General features: G+C 36.9%; 1 protein-coding gene across 6 annotated transcripts in view; it reads right to left on the reverse strand.

The window, feature by feature from the left end:
• The window catches only part of CEP135 (centrosomal protein 135), an 84055-nt gene that overhangs the window by 14971 nt on the left and 46087 nt on the right, over positions 1 to 22997 (reverse strand). For 4 of the 6 annotated variants that reach the window (XM_034671767.1, XM_034671771.1, XM_034671765.1 and 1 more), the window contains 10 exons: positions 13528 to 13643; positions 13301 to 13455; positions 12658 to 12713; positions 11731 to 11899; positions 10791 to 10901; positions 10292 to 10477; positions 6139 to 6348; positions 4866 to 5068; positions 3672 to 3776; positions 1015 to 1127 (listed from right to left, as the gene is read on the reverse strand). In XM_034671767.1, the coding sequence (XP_034527658.1) occupies positions 1025 to 1127; positions 3672 to 3776; positions 4866 to 5068; positions 6139 to 6348; positions 10292 to 10477; positions 10791 to 10901; positions 11731 to 11899; positions 12658 to 12713; positions 13301 to 13455; positions 13528 to 13643 (1414 nt within the window). In that variant the 3' untranslated portion in view covers positions 1015 to 1024. The remainder of the gene's footprint in view (positions 1 to 1014; positions 1128 to 3671; positions 3777 to 4865; positions 5069 to 6138; positions 6349 to 10291; positions 10478 to 10790; positions 10902 to 11730; positions 11900 to 12657; positions 12714 to 13300; positions 13456 to 13527; positions 13644 to 22997) is intronic. The other 2 variants (XM_034671770.1, XM_034671769.1) reach the window with 1 other exon arrangement.

A 22997-nucleotide genomic window follows, 5' to 3' on the forward strand; every position in this document is an offset into this window, starting at 1 on the left:
CCGGGATCACGCCCTGAGCCGAAGGCAGATGCTTAACCGCTGTGCCACCCATGCGCCCCCTAGCTTTTAATTATTATACAGATACTGACTGCATATACTGTTCATTTCATACCTCTTTCTGGTCTCCCTGCCTCTGATTTCCACCCTCCCCAATATGGCCCAAATACAGTTACGACCTTGATCCACCAGGAACAGTTCTTTCATCTTAATCCCTCCCTCATATTCATCTTATACTCAGAAGGACCTTCAACGGCTCCCCTTGACTCACAGAATCAAGACTACATACAATCTCTAATTTCGCCTCACATTCAATATACCCTGTATGTCCCATTCTACCTTCCATGCCTTCTTCCCGCATCATTTCTCAACCTCCTGCCAATCTTGTCGGATTGAGTCTACTGCACTATGTGCATTCCTATTTGTACATCTTTGTCTACACTTTTGCCACCTATTATTTGTACCTTGAATTTGGCACTTCATCAAATATTACCACGTGATATCCCATACTGTCATTTAGTGTTTTATTGTGGATGTCTTCTCTTTTTAAAAATGAGGTATAGGGGCGCCTGGGTGGCACAGCGGTTAAGCGTCTGCCTTCAGCTCAGGGCGTGATCCCGGCGTTATGGGATCGAGCCCCACATTAGGCTCCTCTGCTATGAGCCTGCTTCTTCCTCTCCCACTCCCCCTGCTTGTGTTCCCTCTCTCGCTGGCTGTCTCTATCTCTGTCAAATAAATAAATAAAATCTTTAAAAAAAATAAAAAAATAAAATAAAATAAAAATGAGGTATAATTTACATACAATAAAAGGCATGAACTGTTAATGTTCAGGTCACTGAGTTTTTACAATCGTATATACCCATGTAACCATCACCAAAATACACAACATTCCATTATTTCACAAAGTTCCCCTGACCACCTTTGTAGGCAATCTCCCCTCCCCCCACACTGAAAACTACTTTCTGAATTTTTATAACTACAGATTAGTTTTGCCTGTCCTTGGTGTTACATACATACCTTCTGATAATTAACGGTTTATATGTTCAGGAGAATGTAAAGGAGACCTCAGAGTAGAACAAAGGGGTGGTGTGGGAAGACCATGGCGACGCATCTCTTGGATTGCTCGTTCTCTGTTGGTAAAGATCAAATAAGAGATTATACCAAAAAGTGGAATACAAATACAAGGTGCTACATTGTTACTGGGTGATTAACTTCTCAATTAATTAATGAGTATTTCTACTAAATTTAAATCCTACGTCCTTATATAATTTTTTAGTGAATAAAAGATTTCAATTAAAGGAATATGTACCATAAGAGATTGTTCAAAGCCTCCCTGAATAGAGATTTTCAAAGTTGGTTGGTTCCCTCCTCTGCCCCCCTCTTCCTTTCCCACCTCCTCGTGCACATAAATCTAGCCTCTTCCTTACTAACAACTCCCAAATGTCAGAAGTGAAATCACTATTTCTGTTATGCTCTCCTTCCCTGTGTCTGAGTCAACCCCACAAAGCACGGTGACTGTGTTGCTACCTCTTTTGCGGGCTATTCAGAGTCTCTGGCCTAGACTTTCTGCCTTATGTTCTTCAGTACCCAGGATTCCTACCTAGCTGGCTGTTTCACAAACTTTCTTTCATTATTATCTCCCCAAAGAAACTTTTTAAGATATTCCCTCCCCCCAAATTATCTATCTCTCCCCATGAAATTTTAATACCTAGACACGCTATTTATGTACTGAGATCCTTCAGAGGGCTATAAATCATTGTAATACCTAAAGTTTTTTTTTCCCCCACTCTCTCTTCCCCCAGAAACCAATACTGTTCCCTGGGGTGGTGTATGAATGTATAATCTAGTTGGATGGTGAGGAAAAGGAGACATGGTCATGCCAGCCAAGGTTTCTTTGGGGACCAGGGGCAATGGAAAAAGCAGAATTAACACGGCCTTATAACTCTAGGCAAAAGAGGGCTTGATTTAGGGCCCTTGGATTTAAGAGAATTTAAATCATCATTAGGGAATGGAAATCATCATGTATGTACAGTTTAGCACATTGAGAAACTAAATCTTTCCAATTACAAGAAATTAGTAACACTGCTTTTATGTCACTGATGCTTTTATGACACTTCATTTCTCAGGCTTCATTTCTCTTTGAAATCATAAATATTGATTTCCCAGCAGATTTTGTCTATACTCCAAATAGTTCTGATGCCAATGGATAATAAGAGAACTCAAAAAATTGACCTAATAAGCAATTTAACCAACTATTTGAGAATGAAATCTCAGGAATGTTTATGTCTATGGTATTAACATAGCAAGAAAGAGTAATGGAAGAAAAGTAACTTGACAAGTGATTTGCAAATTAGATTTTGATTTTAGCTGTGAAAGCAGGTCCCATTTTCCTTTGAAACATTTGGAGATTCAAGTTTTCAATATAACAAAGCAAATGAACTGAAATAGAAGTGAGTATGAAAATTACTAAGCCATAGGGAATATATTGTATATAAGAGCATGGGATATAAAATTAGATCTGTCTTTCCTTCATTTTAATTAATTATTGTAATTAATTAATTAATTTTTAAGTAGGCTCCATGCCCAGCATGAAGCCCAATGCAGGGCATGAACTTATAACACTGAGATCAAAATCTGAGCTGAGATCAAGAGTCAGATGCTTAACTGACTGAGCCATCCAGGCGTCCCATTAAATTTGTATTTATTTTTTTAATTCAAGCATAATTAACATATATATGTTAGTTTCAGGTGTATAAGATCTACCTTGATTTTAGTTTTGACTCTACCATTTACTATTTGTGTGGCTTTGGTTTCCTCTAATATAAGCATAATAGATTATTGGTATACCATATCTGGCACATATTTATCAATTTTTAAAAAAGATTTTTATTATTATTTATTTATTTGACAGAGAAAGACAGCCAGCGAGAGAGGGAACACAGGCAGGGGGAGTGGGAGAGGAAGAAGCAGGCTCCCAGCGGAGGAGCCTGATGTGGGGCTTGATCCCAGAACTCTGGGATCATGCCCTGAGCTGAAGGCAGATGCTTAATGACTGAGCCACCCAGGTGCCCCAATGAGCCACCCAGGCGCCCCTCAATTTTTTTTTTTTTTAAGATTTTACTTACTTATTTGTCAGAGAGAGAGAGAGAAAGCACAAGCAGGGGGAGTGGCAGGCAGAGGGAGAAGCAGACTCCCCACTGAGCGTGGAGCCCAATATGGGACTCAATCCCAGAACCCTGGGATCATGACCTGAGCCGAAGGCAGACACTTAACCGACTGAACCACCCAGGTGTCCCTTATCAATTGTTCTTACGATCATCATCACTTTTGTGATGATCTATATTTAGAGTTTCCTACTGGACCAAATTGTTTTGGGTTCTTGTAGAATCCTTACTAGCTTGCTGATTCCCTATCTATACTCTTTCAAATAATGCCCTAATTTTGCCCTGAGAAAAGCTATAGAAAACACTGAGACAATACTTGCTACTTTATTTACTGTAAGGATATTATCTTCCACAACACTTGTTGCCTTTTTAGGAAGAAATATCAGAAGAAATTTATTTTTGTATGAATGCTAAAAGGAAGTTGTCTATTTTTAAGCCATATTAAATCCTTTTTGAAACAGGATAGGGGATAAATAAAAACACTGTCCAGTGCTAAGAATTTTTTCTTACCGTTCGTATCTTTCAGCTGAAATCTGCCTTTTCAGAGCATCGTGATCGGTTTGTAATTGTGTCACTTTAGCCCGAAGCATGGTATTTTCCCGGCCTTGACTAGTTCTTTAAAAAAATTTAAAAAATCAAAGAAATAAATAACAAATGCACTGTTTTCTGGTCAAGTACTACGGATCTTTGTTTTTGTTATTAATAAATACAAATGGAGGTGTTACTTAAGGACAAAAAAAGAAAAGAACAAGACTTTTTAACACAAATTTTCTCAACTTCAGGAGCTTTTTTTTTCTTTTTCTTTTCAGGAGCTTCTATCACTAAGTTTTCCTTTTCATTCATTCATTCATTCATTCATCTTATTTATTTAACAAATACTTAAACTGAGCTTCCATTATGTGCTGGGCACTGCGGCTATGGTGGAAATACAAATTTGAACAAGATATGAATTATAACTTCAAGATGTAAAGTATCTTCATTGGCTCTTGACTCCTGCCTCAGAAAGAGAAATATTTTTTTTCTTTTCTTTTTTCAATTTTATTTATTTATTTGACAGAGAGAGAGAGAGAGCACAAGCAGGCAGAGCAGCAGGCAAAGGGAGAAGCAGGTTTCCCGCTGAACAGAGAGCCTGACATGGGACTCGATCCAGGACCCTGGGATCATGATCTGAGCCACGCTTAACCGACTGAGCCACCCAAGCATCCTGAAAGAGAAATATTTCTAACTTCTGTTAAAACTGTTCCACTTATACTATCCACTCTGGATTTCTTCCCCTCTTACATCAAGTATGTCCAAACCTGTCCATTTAAAAGACACTATCATCAATCTCCTAAAAGGTAATATCACACAGCCTTTTTGAGGTCTTTTTCCTAGTCCACAGTACGAGACACAGATGGCTCTCCCCATCCTGAAATGCTCTCTCCTTTGCTGACTCCTCTTTGTTCCTCAAACTTACATTTTTCTAAAGTTCATTCATTCACTTCCATGGGTACCATCTCTGTGGTGAAGATATACAAATCTACATTTCCAAACACGATGTCTCTCCTGAACTAAACCCCTGAGTTCCCAAAAGCAGCCACCACCTAAGTAAGATATTTTGGTTTTGTACCACCTTACATGCTTCCATTCCCCTCTCCCACCAAAAATTGAAAAATTATTTTTGACAAGCTGCTTTCTTTACATAGGTTGATTTATGCCACTTACAATTTGCTTTCTGAAAGGGTTAACTTCTCTTTAAGTAGCTGAATTTCTGTATCCTTCTCGTGGGATGTTAAATGAGAATGAAATTCCTTATCTCTATTTGTAGCCAACAATGATTCAAGGTTTTTAATTGTATGTCTCTCACTTGACAGTTGTTTTTTTAACAGCTCTGCTTCTGATTTTACATTTTCTAATTCCGCCACAACCTACAGGGAAAAGAAAGGAAGATTACCTCAGTACAATTTTAGACTTATTTGAAAAATTATTTGCAGAGCTATACACCCATCAGTTATTTATTTTGGGTACCAGTTAAAGATTTTGAACCATTTTTTTACGTGTAAGAAAATCATCTTATTTTCAAAATAATTTTTGCTATTTTCAGTAAGGGCTTATTTGCTACAAGACCTACTCCAGCCCTCGAATACTTTTCACTCACACTACCTTGTCAAGAGAGGGTCATTAAACATAAAATCCTAAAATGTGGCCAATCTTATTAGCAAGAAAGCCCTTCTTGGCTATTATGTGTCCTCTGATTACACAGTCAAGCCAGCATTGGAGCTTCTCAGTACCCAAAAATAAAGATACTACTAAATGAATGAAAATTGAAAACACCTATGTTGAAAATACACACTGGGTTGTTTAACGTTATGCCTCAGTTTGAGAATTGGAAGTTCCAGCTAACTAAACTTTAAAAATTAAGTAAGATTTAAATGCCTTGGGATTTTTTTTTTTTAATTTTATTTATTTATTTGAGAGACAGAGAGAGAGTACGCTCGAGAGGAGGTGGGGGCAGAGGGAGAGGGAGAAGCAGACTCCCCACTGAGCAAGAAGCCAACTCGGGGCTCAATCCCAGGACCTGGAGATCATGACCTGAGCCGAAGGCAGTCACTTAACTGACTGAGCCACCAAGGCACCCCTAAATATCTTGGGATTTTATCAGAAAAACTATTCCATTTAGGAAGCAATGAACTGCTCGATCCTTCATTTAAATCTTACCTTCAAACAGAGAAAAGAAGTCTACTGGGATATGCTCCTATTCTATAAAAAGAAGACTCCTATTTTCCTAAACAGCAAACTAATCCAAAATGGAGAGCACCTGATTTCATCACGTTTGCCAGAAAAATACCGGCAAAGAATCTAGTTGTCAAAATCCTGTAGTCAAAAGTAACTCCTTAGAGGGGAACAAATATATTGGGCAGTGCATGAATAAGTAAAACAATGAGGGTAGGGCTCAATAAAATAATGTGTTACAAACCAAAATCTTTTAAGTTCTTACCCTCTCTAACTCCAGGTTTTTCGAATTCAGTTGTTGGGTCATAATATCTTTGCCTGAATCAAGCTTAATGCAAAGCTCTCGAAGAGATGACAGATCATTCAACACTGCCGCTTTTGCGTCTTCTTGATGTCTCAGCTCTTCTTCCAATCTAGACATGGCTTTTGCCATGGATGAGATCTGAGATTCATAAGCGTGATGTGCATTTATGTGCTGAAAGTAGAAAAAGAAACCAGTAAAAAGTTGAAATAACTCAATAATTTTAAAGGCTTGAGTCTGTGCAGCCATGACCTCACTTTATGAAAATATGAGAGCCAATTTTTGCATATTTTAAGATATTCTCAGGAAGCTGCCCGCTATTTAAAGATGGCCTATTTAATGCTTAACCAAATAAATTGTATATAATTATTCATCATAGTACCTAAGTACTTCACGTATATATTTGGAAGATGCAAAGATGAGAATTATTGTTTTAGGGTGAACAAGAGGGATCTTTGAAGTTAGGTTAAATTTTATCTTTATAAATTGTTATAATACCCTTTCAAGAAAATGTAACACATATACTTCTCACTCCTCAGCTGTCTTTAAATTTTAAATTTCAAAATGGAGCTTTCTTTAAAACAAAATACCTGAAGTTGTATTTAAATTTAATGTAACCTAATAGTAACACACAACTTTATAAGATTTTAATAACTGAAGTAATAAAGTTTGAAATACTGATACAGTTCTTTTCCTAGAATAGTACACATTTTAACTTTCTCAATTTAAATTAAGTGATAAATACAAACTGATATAAACTCTAGAGTTTAATAAGAATTCAATACTTGAAAAATAAAATTATTTTAATAGGTATTAATGAAATAAATTGACATTAAAAATCTAACTGTGCTGTGAAGATTTAATAAATTTCAACAGTTCCAGAAAAGTAAATATTTGGATTTTCCAAGTTAATGAATTTAAAATCAAAGTTCCCCAAAACCAAATATAAATTTATAAAGGTCAATTTTATATATCACATAAAAACATGAACAACGACATAGAACAAAAAACTTAACAGTTTCTTCCGAGAATTTTCCTGAAGGTTGTAAAAGCATTCCTTCAGTTATTATACTCTTAATAGGAAAGCTCAGAGAGAGAGAGGGTAGTTCCTCGCACTGCTGTGACCAAGCACTGCAAACTACTGGGTGGTTTAAAACAACGGAAATTTCTTGTCACAATTCAGGAGTTTACAAGTCTGAAATTTAGATGTTAGCAGAGTTGGCTTCTTCTGGAGGTTCTAAGAGAGAATCTATTCCACGCCCCTCCCCAACTTCTGGTGGCTACCAGCAATCCTTAGTGTTCCCTGCCTTGTAAATACTTCACTCCAGTCTCTGCCTCTGCCTTTATCTGGTGTTCTCCCTCGTATCTTCTGTTCCAGATTTCTCTTACAAAGGACACCAATCATTGGATTATGGCCTGCCCTAGTCCAGCATGACTTGATTATACTTGCAAAAACCCTATGTCCAAATAAGGCCACATTCACAGGTGCTGGGGGTTAGGATTTCAACACAACTTAAGGCCCATACTTCTATCCACCCTTTAGCTCCCCCAAAATTCATGTCCTTCCTTTGTGCAAAATACATTCACTCCATTCCAACATTCTAGCATCAATTCTAAGTCCAAAATATCATATAAGCATCATCTAAATTAGATATGGGTAAGGCTCTGGGTACGGTCCATCCAGGGGCAAACTATGCTCCCTCTTGAGAGTTGTGATACTAGTAAACAAGTTATTTGCTTCCAAAAACAATAGTGAAACAAGCACAGAATAGACATGCCCACTATGAAAGGGAGAAAATAGAAGGAATGAAAGGGTTACTAGTCCAAAGTAAGTTTACAACCAAGCATGGCAAATTCCATTTGGTTTTAAGGCCTAAGAATAATTATCTGTGCCCTGATGGTGTCGTCTTCTGGGCCTGCTAGGGTGGCCCCACCTTCTCAACCCTCAGTGGCAGTGGCCCTGCACTCTGGAACCAAGGAGGCAATATCCCCTGGGCCTGTGCCCTCTGGACCTGTGGTGGCAATAGCAGCCCCATCAGCCTGAGCTGCTCTTGGCAGCCGTGCTGGTCTCTGAGCTACCTACAGAGCCATTCTTCCTTTTTCTCTAAGGAGAACACATATTTGTAGCCAGGTAACTCTACTAGCCTGTTTTCTGCTGGTAGGATCCCAGATGTTCAACAGCCTTCCTTCCATCTCACTTTGTTTCTGTCCCTGTCAGTACAAGCTGGCAGTACTTGTACTGAGATGACTGACCGGCTACATGAGTCACATATCTAATCTGTTCACAAAGAGGCTGTGGAGCCACACACTTGGCCCTGTCTCCAGAGCACACTGTCTGGATAGGCTAAGAATGTTCCAAATCATCAAGACCTAGTTGCTTTTCCCCCCTGAATTTTATGTTTAGTAGACTTAACATACAGTGTTATACTAGTTTCAGATGTAAAATATAGTGACTCAACAATTGTATATATTACTCAGTGCTCATCATGGTAAGTGTCCTCTAAATCCCCTTCACCTATTTCACCCCTCCCCAACCCACCTCCCCTCTGGTAACCATCATTTCGTTCTCTAGAGTTAAGAGTCTGTTTATTGGTTTGTCGCTTTCTTCTTTGTTCATTTGTTTTATTTCTTAAATCCCATCTTTGAGTGAAATCATATGGTATTTGTCTTTCTCATTTTGCTTAGCATTATACCCTCTAGATCCATCCATGTTGTTGCAAATGCAAGAATTAGAAAATTCATTCTTTTTTATGGCTGAGTAATATTTCATTGTGTGTGCGTGTGTGTGTATATATATATATGTATACACACACACGCACACACACACACACACACACTGTATATATACGTATATACATAGACCAGATCTGTTCCTCCCCTGCTCGTGCTTGGTTGCTCTCTCAAATTTAAAAAAAAAAAAAAAATCTAAAAAAAAAAGTTCTACTTTCCTTCCAAGAGTAGACCATAATTACTTCAGCCAAGTTCTCTGCCATTTTATAACAAGGATCAACTTTCTTTCAGTGTCCAATAACATGTTCCTCAATTGTATTCGAGACCTTACTAGAAGAAACATTAAAATTTCTGGAAAAATTCTGTTCTTGACAATTTATGTATTTTGTAAATGACAGAAGTTTTGTCAATAGCTCTTCTTTCTTTTTTCTGAGCCCTTTCTAGAATCTCCTCTACTATGCATCTTTCTACCAACAAGTTTTTCAAAGCAGTCTAGGCTTTTTCGATCAAGCACCTCAAAATTCTTTCGGCCTCTATCCATTACCAAATTCTAAAGCCACTTTCATATTTTTATGTTTGTTATAGTTTTCCTTAAGGAAAAAAGCATGGCAATTCCTGAAAAAAAAAAAAATCAAACATAAAAATTACCATGATTCAGCAATTCCACTTCCAGGTATATCATAAAGAACTGAAAGCAAGGATTTGAACAGATATTGTACATTCATGCTCATAGCAGCATTATTCCTCATAGTCACAGATGTAAACAAATGCAATGTCCATTGGCCGATGAATGGATAAAAGAAAATGTGAGGTATGTACACAATGGAATATTATTCAGCCTTTAAAGAAATGAAATTTGGACACATGCTACAACACACATGAACCTTGAGGTTAACTGAACCTTAAGCCTAAGTGAAATAAGCCAGTCATAAAATGACAAATATTTTATGATTCTACTTACATGAGGTACAAAGAGTAGTCAGATTCACAGAGAAAGAAAGTAGGATGGGGTTGCCAGGCGCTGGGATGGTGAGGGAGGGTGGGAGTGGGGAGTGAGGAACGGGGAATTAGTGTTTAATGGGTACAGAGTTTCTATCAGGGAAGATGAAAAAGTTCTGGAGATGGTGGTGACAGTTGCATAACAATGTGAATGTACTGCCAAAGAACTGTACTCTTTAAAACGGTTAAAATGGTATATTTGATGTTATGCGTCTTTTACTACAATTTAAAAAAAAGCAATGGGGCTCCTAAGCAAATTATTAGAATTCATGATAAAAGATTATATTGAACTTGACTTTATCAATGCTTAAACCTCACTTCATTAAAGTACCTTGGAATGTTATTGTTTTACTAAATAATGTCATCACAAGATAAATGAATATATTACCTCCTGAATTTCTTTTTCTAATAGCTCCACCCTTTCTCGGAGGTGTCTCCTCTCTGTGTCAATAGAAAGAAGTTCCAGTCGAACTGAGCTGCTTTCTCCCTCGGCTTGATGGGCTTTGACCTCCCAGTCTTCAGCACGGTTATGAAGCATCTGAAATCTATCTAACAAATCTTGATTTTCTTTTTCCTGGTTTTAAGCACAATTAAATTGTTTCAAAATTAGTAATTGTCACCACTGGAATACTCCTATCATAAACATATACAGACAATGGGATTTTTGTTTTAATTAGAAAACGTACACTATCTGTGCAGACAGCATACTAAGTAAGATCTGTGGGAAAACATAAAAATACAGTAGGCAAGATCTCTACTCTCGTATCTTAGTATCTAAGAGAGGGGACAGAAAAAATAAATATATAAATGAGGAGACAGAATAAATACTCATGAAAATATTTTTAGATATCAGTCTTAAATCCAACTTAAATAATGTTTTTTTTCACCTTCGCAGCCATTAAGCTCTCCCATCGTGACACCTCAGTTATGTAATTATGAACTCTACTCTTCATTTCTTCTTTTTCTTGCACGGCTGCTTCCAATTCCAGTGAGATTTCCTATAAATCAGAAAATTGAAGACAGATAAATCTACAATGAATGTGGCACCTAATGAGTTCTATTTATATTCAAAGAGCTCCTTTTGAATTGGGGGAATAAGAATAGGAAAAAGGAAAACTCTTCCCAAGAGTTATTTTCACATGTTTTTCCTGACCTCGACTTTTTAACCAAATATTACCACCCATCTCCCACAATAGTCTTGACCATGTATCTGGCATTTATATTACTGGGTTAGCTATGCTCCTAGGGTGACATTTTTTAAAATTCATTTATTGACAATATGCGGTATACTGAACACTAAAAGTAATTTTTAAAAAATTTTCAGTATCTAAAACAGGAAAATCATTCATTTTCTTGGTATAATCCTTTAACAAACCAGCACAAACAAAACCTATACTTTTCAGCATCTGCCATTCTAAAATATTCACTAATTTACTTATAGGTATATTTCTAAGCTGCTGGAAGGAAGTATGAAAAATTAAAATCTATCCAGGGTCTTTAAAACACAGCACTTTGCCGTGGGAGTGATGCTGAGAGTGACAATGGTATCTGCCACAGAGAATCACCATGTTCTCAGCTTTAGGATTCCCCGTAACAAAGACCAAAATGGTAAGGAGACCACAGTTGCATCAATTAAACACCCAGTGATATACAGTAGCATTCTAAACCACATTTTTAATACTCTTATAAATTCCATTCTCCTCGAAGAATTATTTATGTTGTTGATATTTCTATCATTCAATTTTAAAAAACATATTTAGAGCTTTAAAATTTAGCAAAGAACAAATATGCCATAAAACAATCAAAGTTTATGCATTGTGCTCATACCTGGTTTTCTCTTGCCATTGTAGCCAGATCATCTTGTAATCTTCTGTTTTCTTTAAAAGACACTTCTTTAGATTTTCCTACCTCATCAAGTTCTTTGTGAGTTGCATCGAGCTGGCGCCGGAGGCTGCTTATTTCTCGGTCCCGATTAGTCAACGTTTCCTTTAGCTGGCTGTTAACACAAGGGATGTGGAAATAAAAAGAAAGCTTTTTGGAAAACTGTAAATCATTTAAAAGAAAACTGTTGTACTCTAAATTAAGTATACTAAGAAAACAAGAAACTACATTGCATTAAGACACTGATAAATTAGGTAAAGCAGATATTTTAGATCTCTTCCAATCATTACTTAGAAATAGTCATAAAATAAATTTATAATTCCAAAAGTCAAGTAAAAATAGAGGACTTTTGTTTTTTTCTTTTTAAATAGAGGGCTTTCAAATATTAGGAGCAAAACATAACAGATTCAATTGGCAAATATTATTTAATATTTAAGTTCCCACTACTATGTAATGTGTAAAGGTATACAAAATAATAACTAGTGACTTTTGTCTTAAGTAGAGATGAGACATAAGATGTAAAATTTTGTAACTGTTCAAGATAGATTTTGATGTAGAACAAATTCCAGACTGGCTACTACAGTAATCTAAGTTTTAGTGATTAGGGTCTGAACAATTATAGTAGAAATAAAAAGCAATAGGTTTGTAAAAGAATAATGAATCAGACATAACTGTTGAGATGTTGATGATGGAGGAGGGAAGAAAGTTCAAGAGGATGGCATGTTCATGTAATAGCCTCAGATGCTGTCAGCGGCAAAAACGGGAAAACTGAACAAGGAAATTTTCCTATTGTCAAATTACTACTTAAAGACATAAGATGCACTTACTGAAAATTTCTAAAAAAAGCTGGATGCCATTTCATTGATTACTTACTTCATAGAAGATTCATACTCTGAGATGGTCTTCTTCATCTGAGCAATAGCTTTTTCCTACAAAAATTATGAAAATATAGGATTCTAAAACATTCATATAAAAATGTCTTTACTTGAATTTATATTTTATTACATTTATATAAATTACACTATAAAAGAAAGCTTCAAAGTACACATTTCTATGTCCCAACTGTACTTCACATATTGGCATGTTTCCACCCACTCTAAGAACCTGAATTGTTTGAGTATGCTATAATCACATCTGGTAAAATCACAGTTTATTTTGAGAGAGAAAGTGCATGCACCCGCGAGAGCTGGAGTGGCAGGGGCAGAGGGAGAAAGAGAATCTCAAGCAGGCTCCATACCCAGTGCAGAGCCCAACACAGGGCTCCATCTCACAACCGTAAGATCATGACCTGAGCCGAAATCAAGAGTCTGATGCTTAACTGACTGAGCCACCCAGGTGCCCCATAAACAGAATTTTTGCAGATCTGAATTATTGGCATGAAATGAAATGTAAGCATATTAGAAGGTATGACTCTGGGTCTTAGGAACTCACATATGGGAGGTATGAACAGCTATTTGAGAGAGAGAATGAAATTGTTTGTTGAGATGCCAGATAAAGGTATTTAACAGTCACATACTTTATTAACCAGGTTTTCTTGCAGGTTTGCAATCTTTTCTGTCTTCTCATCTACAGTCTCCTGAAGAAAATCTTTTTCTTTGTCAATAACACCAATGGTCTTTTTCATTAGATGAGCCTCTTCATTCTGCGAAGTCATCTGAAGGTGTAGTTTACCTATGAAAAAGAGAAATGTTCGTTAGACAAAGTAAATTCAATTTAGCAAAAGCAAAATTTAAAAACACTTACCTATTTTTTCCTCCAGTATGTTAATTTGTGCTTGGGCTGATTCAAGTTCACCTCTTTTCATGGAGAGCCGGTGCTGACAATCATCAAGTGACCTCTGTAGCTGCTCATTTACTATCCTAAAGAACCAGTGGACAAAAAGAAATGGCATTCTTTATCTCTGGTAGAAATAAGTTTTTAAAAACGAGAGATCTTAAAAAAGTATTTTCTTATTTTTAAAGTTTCTTTTATTTCTTATTTTAAAGCTCTTCCAGTATAATCAATGGTATTATATTATATATTATTTCTTGCTGTCCACCATTCTTCTCCAAAATGGTTCCATCTTCCTAAAAATAATATAGTATAAAAATTAATTGTATTCTCTTTTCTAGAGGTTTCTTGGTAGTTTTAAAGCCCTCCTCAGTTTCCTAACACCAACACTTTCCCTTATAAAATCTATTTTCAATAGTGGAGGCAAAGGCATAGTCGTTTTTTACAGTATTGCCTGGCATTTCCAAGGATTATCCATAAATCCTGACCAGTGAGCTTTTGTTTTCTATTTTGACTTTTTTGGTGAGTAGTCAACTGGAGGTCATAGTAAACGGGGAAAGTAGACATTTATTGTAGTGCAATGAATATTTAAGAGTAAAGACTGGCTTCAGGGAACAAAAGAAAGAACATTACAGAAGAAATAAAGAGAATTTCAGAGGAATGACTCACTTATCAGTGAGATTATTTTTCAGAAGTAACAAGAATTTGCTCTCCTGTCATCTAGTTCTGGGATGCTTTTAGCCCTGACCTAGAGTTCTCAACGCTGCCCAGCTGGAAAGAAGTGGTTCTCACCTCAGGCTATTTCTTGGGACCTGCCACATGTTCCTTTTTAGAGTTCGTTTGAGGATAAGACCGGGAAGTAACTACCACGGGTGGCTCAGTTTACAACTGCTTAAAGGGGAAGAGTTTTCGATTTCCAAACCCACAAGTAAGATGGGACATCTGGATAGAAATGAGGAAGTTTTATTGGCAATACCGAGGTATTCTGAAAGACAAAAGACATGACCCCCGACTGCTCCAAAGCTAGTGAATAATGGCCCAGAGGTAGGGAGGAAAGTTGAACTGAGACTGGCTTCTTTAGGGTTACAAAATCAAACAGAACCAAGTCAGAAGGACTCTAGGTTCAAGCAATTTTACTTCAAAAAATTATCTCTGAGGTCCAGGTGACTGCATTGTATTTAACTTGTTCCTGAAAGCTACAGCTATTACACTAAGGGATATAACAACAGGGAGCAGAGAAAGAAGAAGGCGAATATTCATTGTACTGATACTTTATACACATTAGTTCTTTCATTCCTAGAACAATTCCATACTTAGAAATATCATCTGAATTCTATAGAAACAAAAAACTAATAACTTGTCCAAGTTGACAAAGCTATTAAAGCAAAGATGTAAATCCAGGTAGGTTAACCTGATATCAATGTTATTTTACTACATGACATTGCCTTCTATGAAGAATTCAGGGAGACCAATATCCTCTATCTGGAAGGAAAAATGTCTGTTCAAAAATGGAATGGCCCACAGAGTCCCTATGAAGGACACCAAGTGGTTGGCAGTGTTTGAAGTCCTAAGTAGAAATGTAAAGATGTCTTCACATTTAAGGTTCAGAAGGAAGGTTAATTACTAATAAGGAAGGCAGGATAACATCTTGATTGTACACATAAAATAGGCCCTTGGTGAGTCCTAAAAATAGCTTTACCTTTTCATACTCTAGTGTAGACAGGAAAGGGACAATAGAGATTCTATTATAACTGACCCTGGATGTAACTTTTCTGAGAGAAATACTGCTGCTAAGAAAAAGGTCTGCTTAATGAAAGAACTGAGGTATAAAGTTCATAAGGTCAAATAGTTGAGTGACTATCATATTATTTGTTCCTCATGGTATCTGGAAAGGAAAATTTGAGAACTATATTGTTAGAAGAAATGAACCAATTTCTTAGCTTTAAAAGTGTCATGAACATAGCAAAGGGAGTGATGACTTACCACAAGACAGTGAAGCAGTAAAACTTAAAATCAAAGTTCTAGCTCTCTACTTACCAGCCATGTGGCTGGATAGGACCATCTCTTTGAGCCTCAAAGTCTTTAGTTATACCACATTACATAGAGGTATATCTGATTTCATTTTAGGGGGCAAAGTAATTACTGCCCTTCAAGATGAAATATATTTTAAAGACAGCATCTTAAAGAGTCCTTATTCATAAGAAGTGTTCAAGTTCTTAAATGGAGCTGAAGCTCCATCCAACAGGGGTTAGGTCTGGAATTTTAATGGCATATTAGAGGAAAGGGAAACAATGATATCCCTGGTTTGTTTTTTCTTTTGAATTTGTGTAATATTTACCAATTTAACCATCTGTAAATGTAAATCAGTGGCATTAAATACATTCACAATCCTGTATACTCATCACCATTGTTTCCCAAAACTTTTTCATTATCACCAATACAAACTCTGTACCCATTTAACAATAACTCCTCCTCCTTCTCTCTTCCCATTCCCTGGTAACCTCTAATCTATTTCCTGTCTCTATGAATTTGACTACACTAGGCACCTCACTCACATAAGTAAAATCATAAAATATATATTCTTTTGTATTTGGCTTATTGCACTTAGTACAGTGTGTTCAAGGTTAATCTATGCTGTAGCAAGTGTCAGAATATCCTTTCTCTTTATGATCGATCCAATGTATGTATATACCACAATTTGTTTATGTATCTGTTGATGGACATTTGGGCTGTTTCTTTCTTTTGGCTATTGTGAATAGTGTTGCTATGAACATGTGTGTACATATACTGGTCTGTTTTTAATTCTTTTAGGTATATACCTACCATTGTTGGGTCATATGGTAATTCTGTGCTTAGCTTTTTGAAGACCTGATAAATTGTTTTCCACAATGGCTGAACCATTTTACATTCCCACCAGCAATATGAGAATTCTAGTTTCTCTACACCCTTGCCAACACTTGTATTTTCTATCTTTCTCATTTATAGCCATGCTAGGGGATGTGAAGAGGTATCTCATTGTGGTTTTGATTTGCATTTTCCTAATGAGCATCTTTTCATATGCTCGCTGGTCATTTACATATCTTCTTTGGAGAAGTGCCTGTTTGAGTCCTTTGCCCATTTATTTTTACTTTTTTAAAAGATTATTTATTTATTTATTTGACAGAGAGAGCGAGCGAGCACAAGTGGGGGGGCAGCAGGCAGGGGAAGAGGGAGAAGTAGGCTCCCCCCGCCAAGAGGAGAGCCGGATGCAGGGCTTCATCCTAGGACCCTGGGATCATGACCTGAGCCAAAGGCAGACACTTAACAACTAAGCTACCCAGGTGCCCCAAGTCCTTTGCCCATTTAAAAAAGACTGGTTGCGTCTTTTTGTTGTTCAGTTATAAGAGTTCTTTATACATTCTGGACACTAGACCCTTATCAGAGATATGATTTGAAAATATTTTCTCCCATTCTGCAAGTTGTCACTTTCTTGATAAGGTCCTTGGATGCACAAAGTTTTTTATTTTGTTGGAAGTCTAATTAACCTACTTTTTCTTTTGTTGCTCATTCTTATTGGTGTCCCATCTAAGAATCCATTGCCAAACCCAAAGTCATAAAGATTTACTCCTATGCTTTCTTGTAAGAGTTTTATGTTTTTAGCTCTTCTATTTAGGTCATTGATCCATTTTGAGTTAATTTTTTATATTTAGTGTGAGGTAGGGGTTCAGTTTTATTCTTTTGCATGTGGCTATCCAGCTATTCTAGCACCATTTATCGATGAGGCTATTCTTTCTCTATTGAATGCTCTTGGCACCCTTGTTGAAATCAATTGGCCATAGATACATGGGTTTATTTCTGGACTTTCAGTTCTATTCATTTGGGCCATTTTTATGTCTATCTTTATGCCAGTTACCACACTGTTTTAAATACTGTACCATTTTTTTAAAAAGATTTTATTTATTTGACAGAGAGAGAGAGAGCAATCACACAGCAGAGGGAGAGTCAGGCAGAGGGAGAGGGAGAAGCAGACCTCCTGCTGAGTAAGGAGCCCAACATGGAGCTTGATCCCAGGACCCGAGAATCATGACCTGAGTCAAAGGCAGACGCTTAACCAACTGAACCACCCAGGTACCCTACTTTTCTTCTTTTTGATATACAATATTATATTAGCTTCAAGTATACAACATAGTGATTTGACATTTTATACATTACAAGAAGACCACCACAATAGGTCTAGTTACCACCACCTGTCACCAAAGTTATTACAATATTACTGATTATATCCTCTCCTTTGTACTTTACATTCCTGTGACTTATTTCTCTTTCTCTGTCTGCCTTTTGTCACTTAGTGTAATAGCCTCTAGGTCCATCCATGTTGTCACAAAATGACAAAATCTCATTATTTTTTATGGTAATATTCCATTGTATATGTATATACCATATCTTTTTTTTTAACCATATTTTCTTTATCCATTTATCTATCAATGGACACTTGGGTTGCTTCCCTATCTTGGCTATTGTAAATAATGCTGCAATAAACATAAGAATGCATATATCTTTTTGAATTAGTGCTTTAGTTTTCTTTAGGAATCACTGGATCATATGGTATTTCGTTTTTAATTTTTTGAGGACCCACCATACTGTTTTCCACAGTGACTGCACCAATTTATAAATCCACCAACAGTGCATGAGAATTCTTCTTTCTCTACATCCTCACTACCACTTGTTATTTCTTGTCTTTTTGATTCTAGCCATATTGACTAGCCTGAGGTGATATCTCACTGTAGTTTTTGATTTGCATTTCCCTGATTATTAGTGACATTGAGCATCTTTTCATGTGTTTCTTGGCCATCTGCATAACTTCTTTGGAAAAATGTCTACTCATGTCCTCTGCCCATTTTTTAATCGATTTTTTTTTGGTGTTCAGTTGTACAAGTTCTTAATATATTTTGGATATTAACTCTTTATGAGATATATGATTTGCAAATGTTTTTCCCATTCAGTAGGCCGCCCTTTCAATTTGTTGTTGGTTTCCTTTACTGTGCAAAAGCTTCCGTCTGATATAGTTCCAACTGTTTATTTTTGCTTTTATTGTCCTTGTCTCAGACAGATTCAAAAAAAATACTGCTAACACTAATATCCAAGAGTTTCCTGCCTGTTTTCTTTTAAGAGTTTAATGGTTTCAGGTCTTACATTTAGGTCTTTAATCCATTTTGAGTTTATTTTTTGTATATGGTATAGGAAAATGGTTCAGTTTCCCCAACACCGTTTATTGAAGAGACTGTCTTTTCTCCATTGTATATTCTGGTCTCCTTTGCCATAGATTAATGGACCATAGAAGTGTGGATTTATTTCCAGGCTTTTTATTCTGTTCCATTGGTCTATGTGTTTTTGTACCAGTACCTTACTGTTTTGATTATTATAGCTTTGTAGTATAGTTTGAAATCTGGGAGCATGATACCATCAGCTTTGTTCTTTCTCAAAATTGCTTTGACTACTTAGGGGCTTTGCAGTTCTGTATAAATTTTAAGATTATTCATTCTAGTTCTGTAAAAAAATGCCTGTGGTATTTTGATTAGGATGCACTGAATCTGTACATTGATTTGGGTAGTATGAACATTTTAACAATGTTCTTCAAATCCATGAACACAGTGTATCTTTCCTTTTATTCTGTCATCTTCAGTTTCCTTCATCAAAGTCTTATAATTTTCAGAGTATAGGTCTTTTATCTCCTTGGTTAAATTTATTCCTAGGTATTTTATTCTTTTTGATACAACTATACAAGGAATTGTTTTCTTAATATCACCTTCTGCTTTTTGGTATTAGTGTACAGTAACTGAACAGATTTCTATACATTAATTTTGTATCCTGCAACATTACTGAATTCAAATGTTAGTTTTAACAGTTTTTTGGTTTCTTTAGGGTTGTCTATGTATAGCATTATTTCATCTGCAAATAGTATTTCTTCCCTACCAATCTGGATGCCTCTTATTAATCTTTTTCTTGTCTGGTGTATCTGTATGAGGAAGTGAGCTCAAGATCCTCCTACTCTGGGGGGGAGGGGAATCCTCCTACTCTGCCACACTGATTGGGGTCTCCCCTTTGTTTTATTTCAGATGTCTCCCAAGAGTCTATGTTTATGGCCCACCGCTAATTGAGATAGGCTGGCTACTATTAAGTATCACCTCTTGGTGAGCCAGAGAGGGGAAAAGGGATCAGTACTGACTTTTCTTTGCCTTTGTACAAAGGGATGATGATTTGAATCTGGTGACCCTAATTGCCCTTGGCCCTTCCAAGTCCATCTCTATGAGCTCACTGCCCTCACTTGGGGCTCTGGCTCCTCTTCCTGTCTTTGTAGAAAACGTGTTAGCATGCCCAGAAGACACTTCTTAGGCATTCAAAGGAGTCTGTGAACCTTCTTTCCCATATCTAAAATAGGTTCTCAGTTCCTTTAACAAACAAAAACTTCTCAAGGGAGACCAGTTGTATTTGGTTGTCTGAATGTAACTAAATCCTGCTATAACAACTGATACCCATTGCCATAGTATTAACTTCAACTAGAGTTTTCTGGGCCTTTTCTGGGAAAATCTGCTAATGCATTTCTTTGATCCTGGATAAGTATACAACCTTCTAGTTTTGAAAAAGGTCCAAAGATAACTAAAGACTAAGGTGAACTGAAAACAGTCTGAGGGTATTTTCAGCTGTAAGAATCTAAACGTTTAGAGCCTCACTGCTAGCAGTTGTAAGGATTAAGGCTATTTACTATGGGGTTGATTGAGAAAAGTCAGTTGTCTAACTGGGCTGGAAATTATCCTCAAGCAGGGGTTAGCAAAACTACAGCCTGCTACCTGTTTCTGTAAGGCCCAAGAGGTAAGAATGATTTTTACATGTTTACATGACTGAAAATAATTTCAACAGAAGACTGATATTTTGTGACATATGAAAATTATATGCAGTTCAAATTTCAGTGTCCATAAAGTTGCACTGGACCACAGCCACACTCCTCCATTTATATAGTGTCTATGGCTGCTTTTGTGCTACAAAGGCAGGACTGAGTAGATGAGGCAGGGACTGGGTGGTGTGTATAATTTGAAACATTGACTCTCTGTTCCTTTACAGAAAAAGTTTACTGACGCTAGCTCCAGGATGGCTAACATGCTCTAAGGGCTAAGACCATCTTCCCTGGGTAAAGTTGCTTTATAGCACTATGGAGTTTTGAATTGGGGCATTAAATGCCAGGACTCATTAAATGCTAAAATTCAAAGAAGACAAGAGTCATTTGTCTTCGGGGGTCTTAAGGTGGGATTTTGTATTACACCCTCAGATGCTGTATTTGAACAATGAGAGACTGTGCTTGATATAGAAAAGACTGTGTGGTGGCACTGAAATTTGCTTAAAGATGCCTGACTCAGGACGGGAAAGAGGAAATGGGTCACCAGGTGGATAAAAAGGAACATATGCTTCATTTATCTGAGTATCAGCTTCTTCTTCTTCTTTTTTTTTTTTTAAGATTTTATTTATTTGACAGAGAGAGAGAAAGCACACAAGCAGGGGGAGAGGCAGAGGGAGAAGGAGAAGCAGGCTCCCCACGGAACAGGGAGCCCCACGTGGGGCTCGATCCCAGAACCCCAAGATTATGACCTAAGCCGAAGGCAGATGCTTAACTGACTGAGTCACCCAAGCGTCCCTGAGTATCAGCTTTTTAAATGTCTCCATGTCAAGGGTAAGATAACTTTATATGATTAAAGGGGCAGCAAGATCTCCACTAACGATATTGAAAGTGGCATGAAGTTTGGGTAACGTTGCTTTGCTTCCACGGAGTGCTTGGCATCATGGTTTGTATTGGGTTTAGCTTTGGATTGGACCTGAAGGCTAGAGCTCATGGTTCTAATAGGAGAATGATATGGAGAATGTGACTGACAAACTTTCCTCAGAGATAAGTCAGTTTTTTCTGTCGGAGCAAAATACAGTTATGGAACCATGCAATTTCCCCAGGTTGTACAAGCCTGTACAAGGGATTGTAAAGCCTTCACAATCCCTTCCTTTAACACAGTGTCTGTGAGGGAAGTAGCACACTGAGCTCAAAAGAGAAAAGGACATCCCTGTAAAAAAAAAAAAAAAAAAAAGTGAAAGGAGCTGTAGGCTAGGGGATCCAAGAAAGGGCACTGAAAGCTCTGCCTTATAAGACTGAGAAGGGCCTCCTGTGAGGAAAAGATAGGAGAGTTGTGGCTACAGTCTGAAGGAAAAAGCAAAATGGATTAAATGCAGATCCAGTCAGCTCAACACAACAGGGAAATAGGTAGACTAATTAATAATTCTGGGTGAAGAAATACACCATAGTATCTGTACTTTGGAGCTGAATATAGATGTGAACCAGAAGTAAGGCTGGTCCATTCAGCTAGCTTTCCAGAGGATGTATGTAGCACTCATAAAAAAAAGTAAAAAAGCAGCTTTCACCTTAGTTCTTCCTGAAGTCTAACTTATCAAGACTTGCAGTCAGAGCAGCAAAAAGGCAAAAATTAGAGATACTGTGTATGAGTCCCTAAAATAGTATTTCTTACCTTAATTAATCAGACACAACGAGCTCTTGATCCTGTATCATTAAATTTGTTGCATAATCACAGATGCCCTTATGAACAAACTCAGGCCTTTCTTTTCCTAATTATTCCTTGGATTTTCAATCCTACTGTTTATTTTACTATATATTTTGCAATTCTCAGTGTTTGTATATTAGGTCTGTGTCTTTTATCTCATCATTTCTTTTTATTCTTCTGGGTTCTGAATTCTAGATGAATTTCTTGAGTTTGTTTTCTATTTCACTAACTCAGTTTTCAGAAATATCCATTCTACTGTTCACTAACACTTTCAGTTCTAATTTATCAATCTTTTTTTTTTTTTTTTAAGATTCTATCTATTTGAAAGAGAGAGAGAAAGATAGAGTGTACATGCACACAAGCAAGAGAGAGCACAAACAAGGGGGAGGGGAGAAACGGGCTCCCTGCTCAACAGGGAGCCCACGCAGGGCTCAAACCTGGGAGCCTGGGATCATGACATGAGCTGAAGGCAGGTGCTTAGCTGACTGAGCCACCAAGGTGCCCCTATCAATCTTTCTATTCTTTCCCCCCCAATCTTCTTCCTAATCATCATTGCTACAATCCTTTCTGATATCAAGTTATTTCATGACTGATTTAGTTTCACAAATGTAATGTCATGTTGGCATCTGAAAATCTTTTCCTGATCCTTACTGCAAATATAATTTAGAGAGGAATATCTCTTCTGATTCTTCAGTGATCTGCTTCTTCTGATCATGTCTTTTTACTTATTGCAGCTACCTAGTCCAAAAAAAAAAAACCTGTTGACTTTGTTTCCTTCAATGTTCTGTATTTTAAATTTACTAATGGCTAACCAACAACCCAGTCTCCTAAGACAAACACATTCTGCATTACTGAATCTTTCTTTCATTC

The sequence above is a fragment of the Ailuropoda melanoleuca genome, chromosome 11 (assembly GCF_002007445.2).
Source record: "Ailuropoda melanoleuca isolate Jingjing chromosome 11, ASM200744v2, whole genome shotgun sequence".
In the NCBI taxonomy this organism is placed as follows: Eukaryota; Metazoa; Chordata; class Mammalia; order Carnivora; family Ursidae; genus Ailuropoda; species Ailuropoda melanoleuca.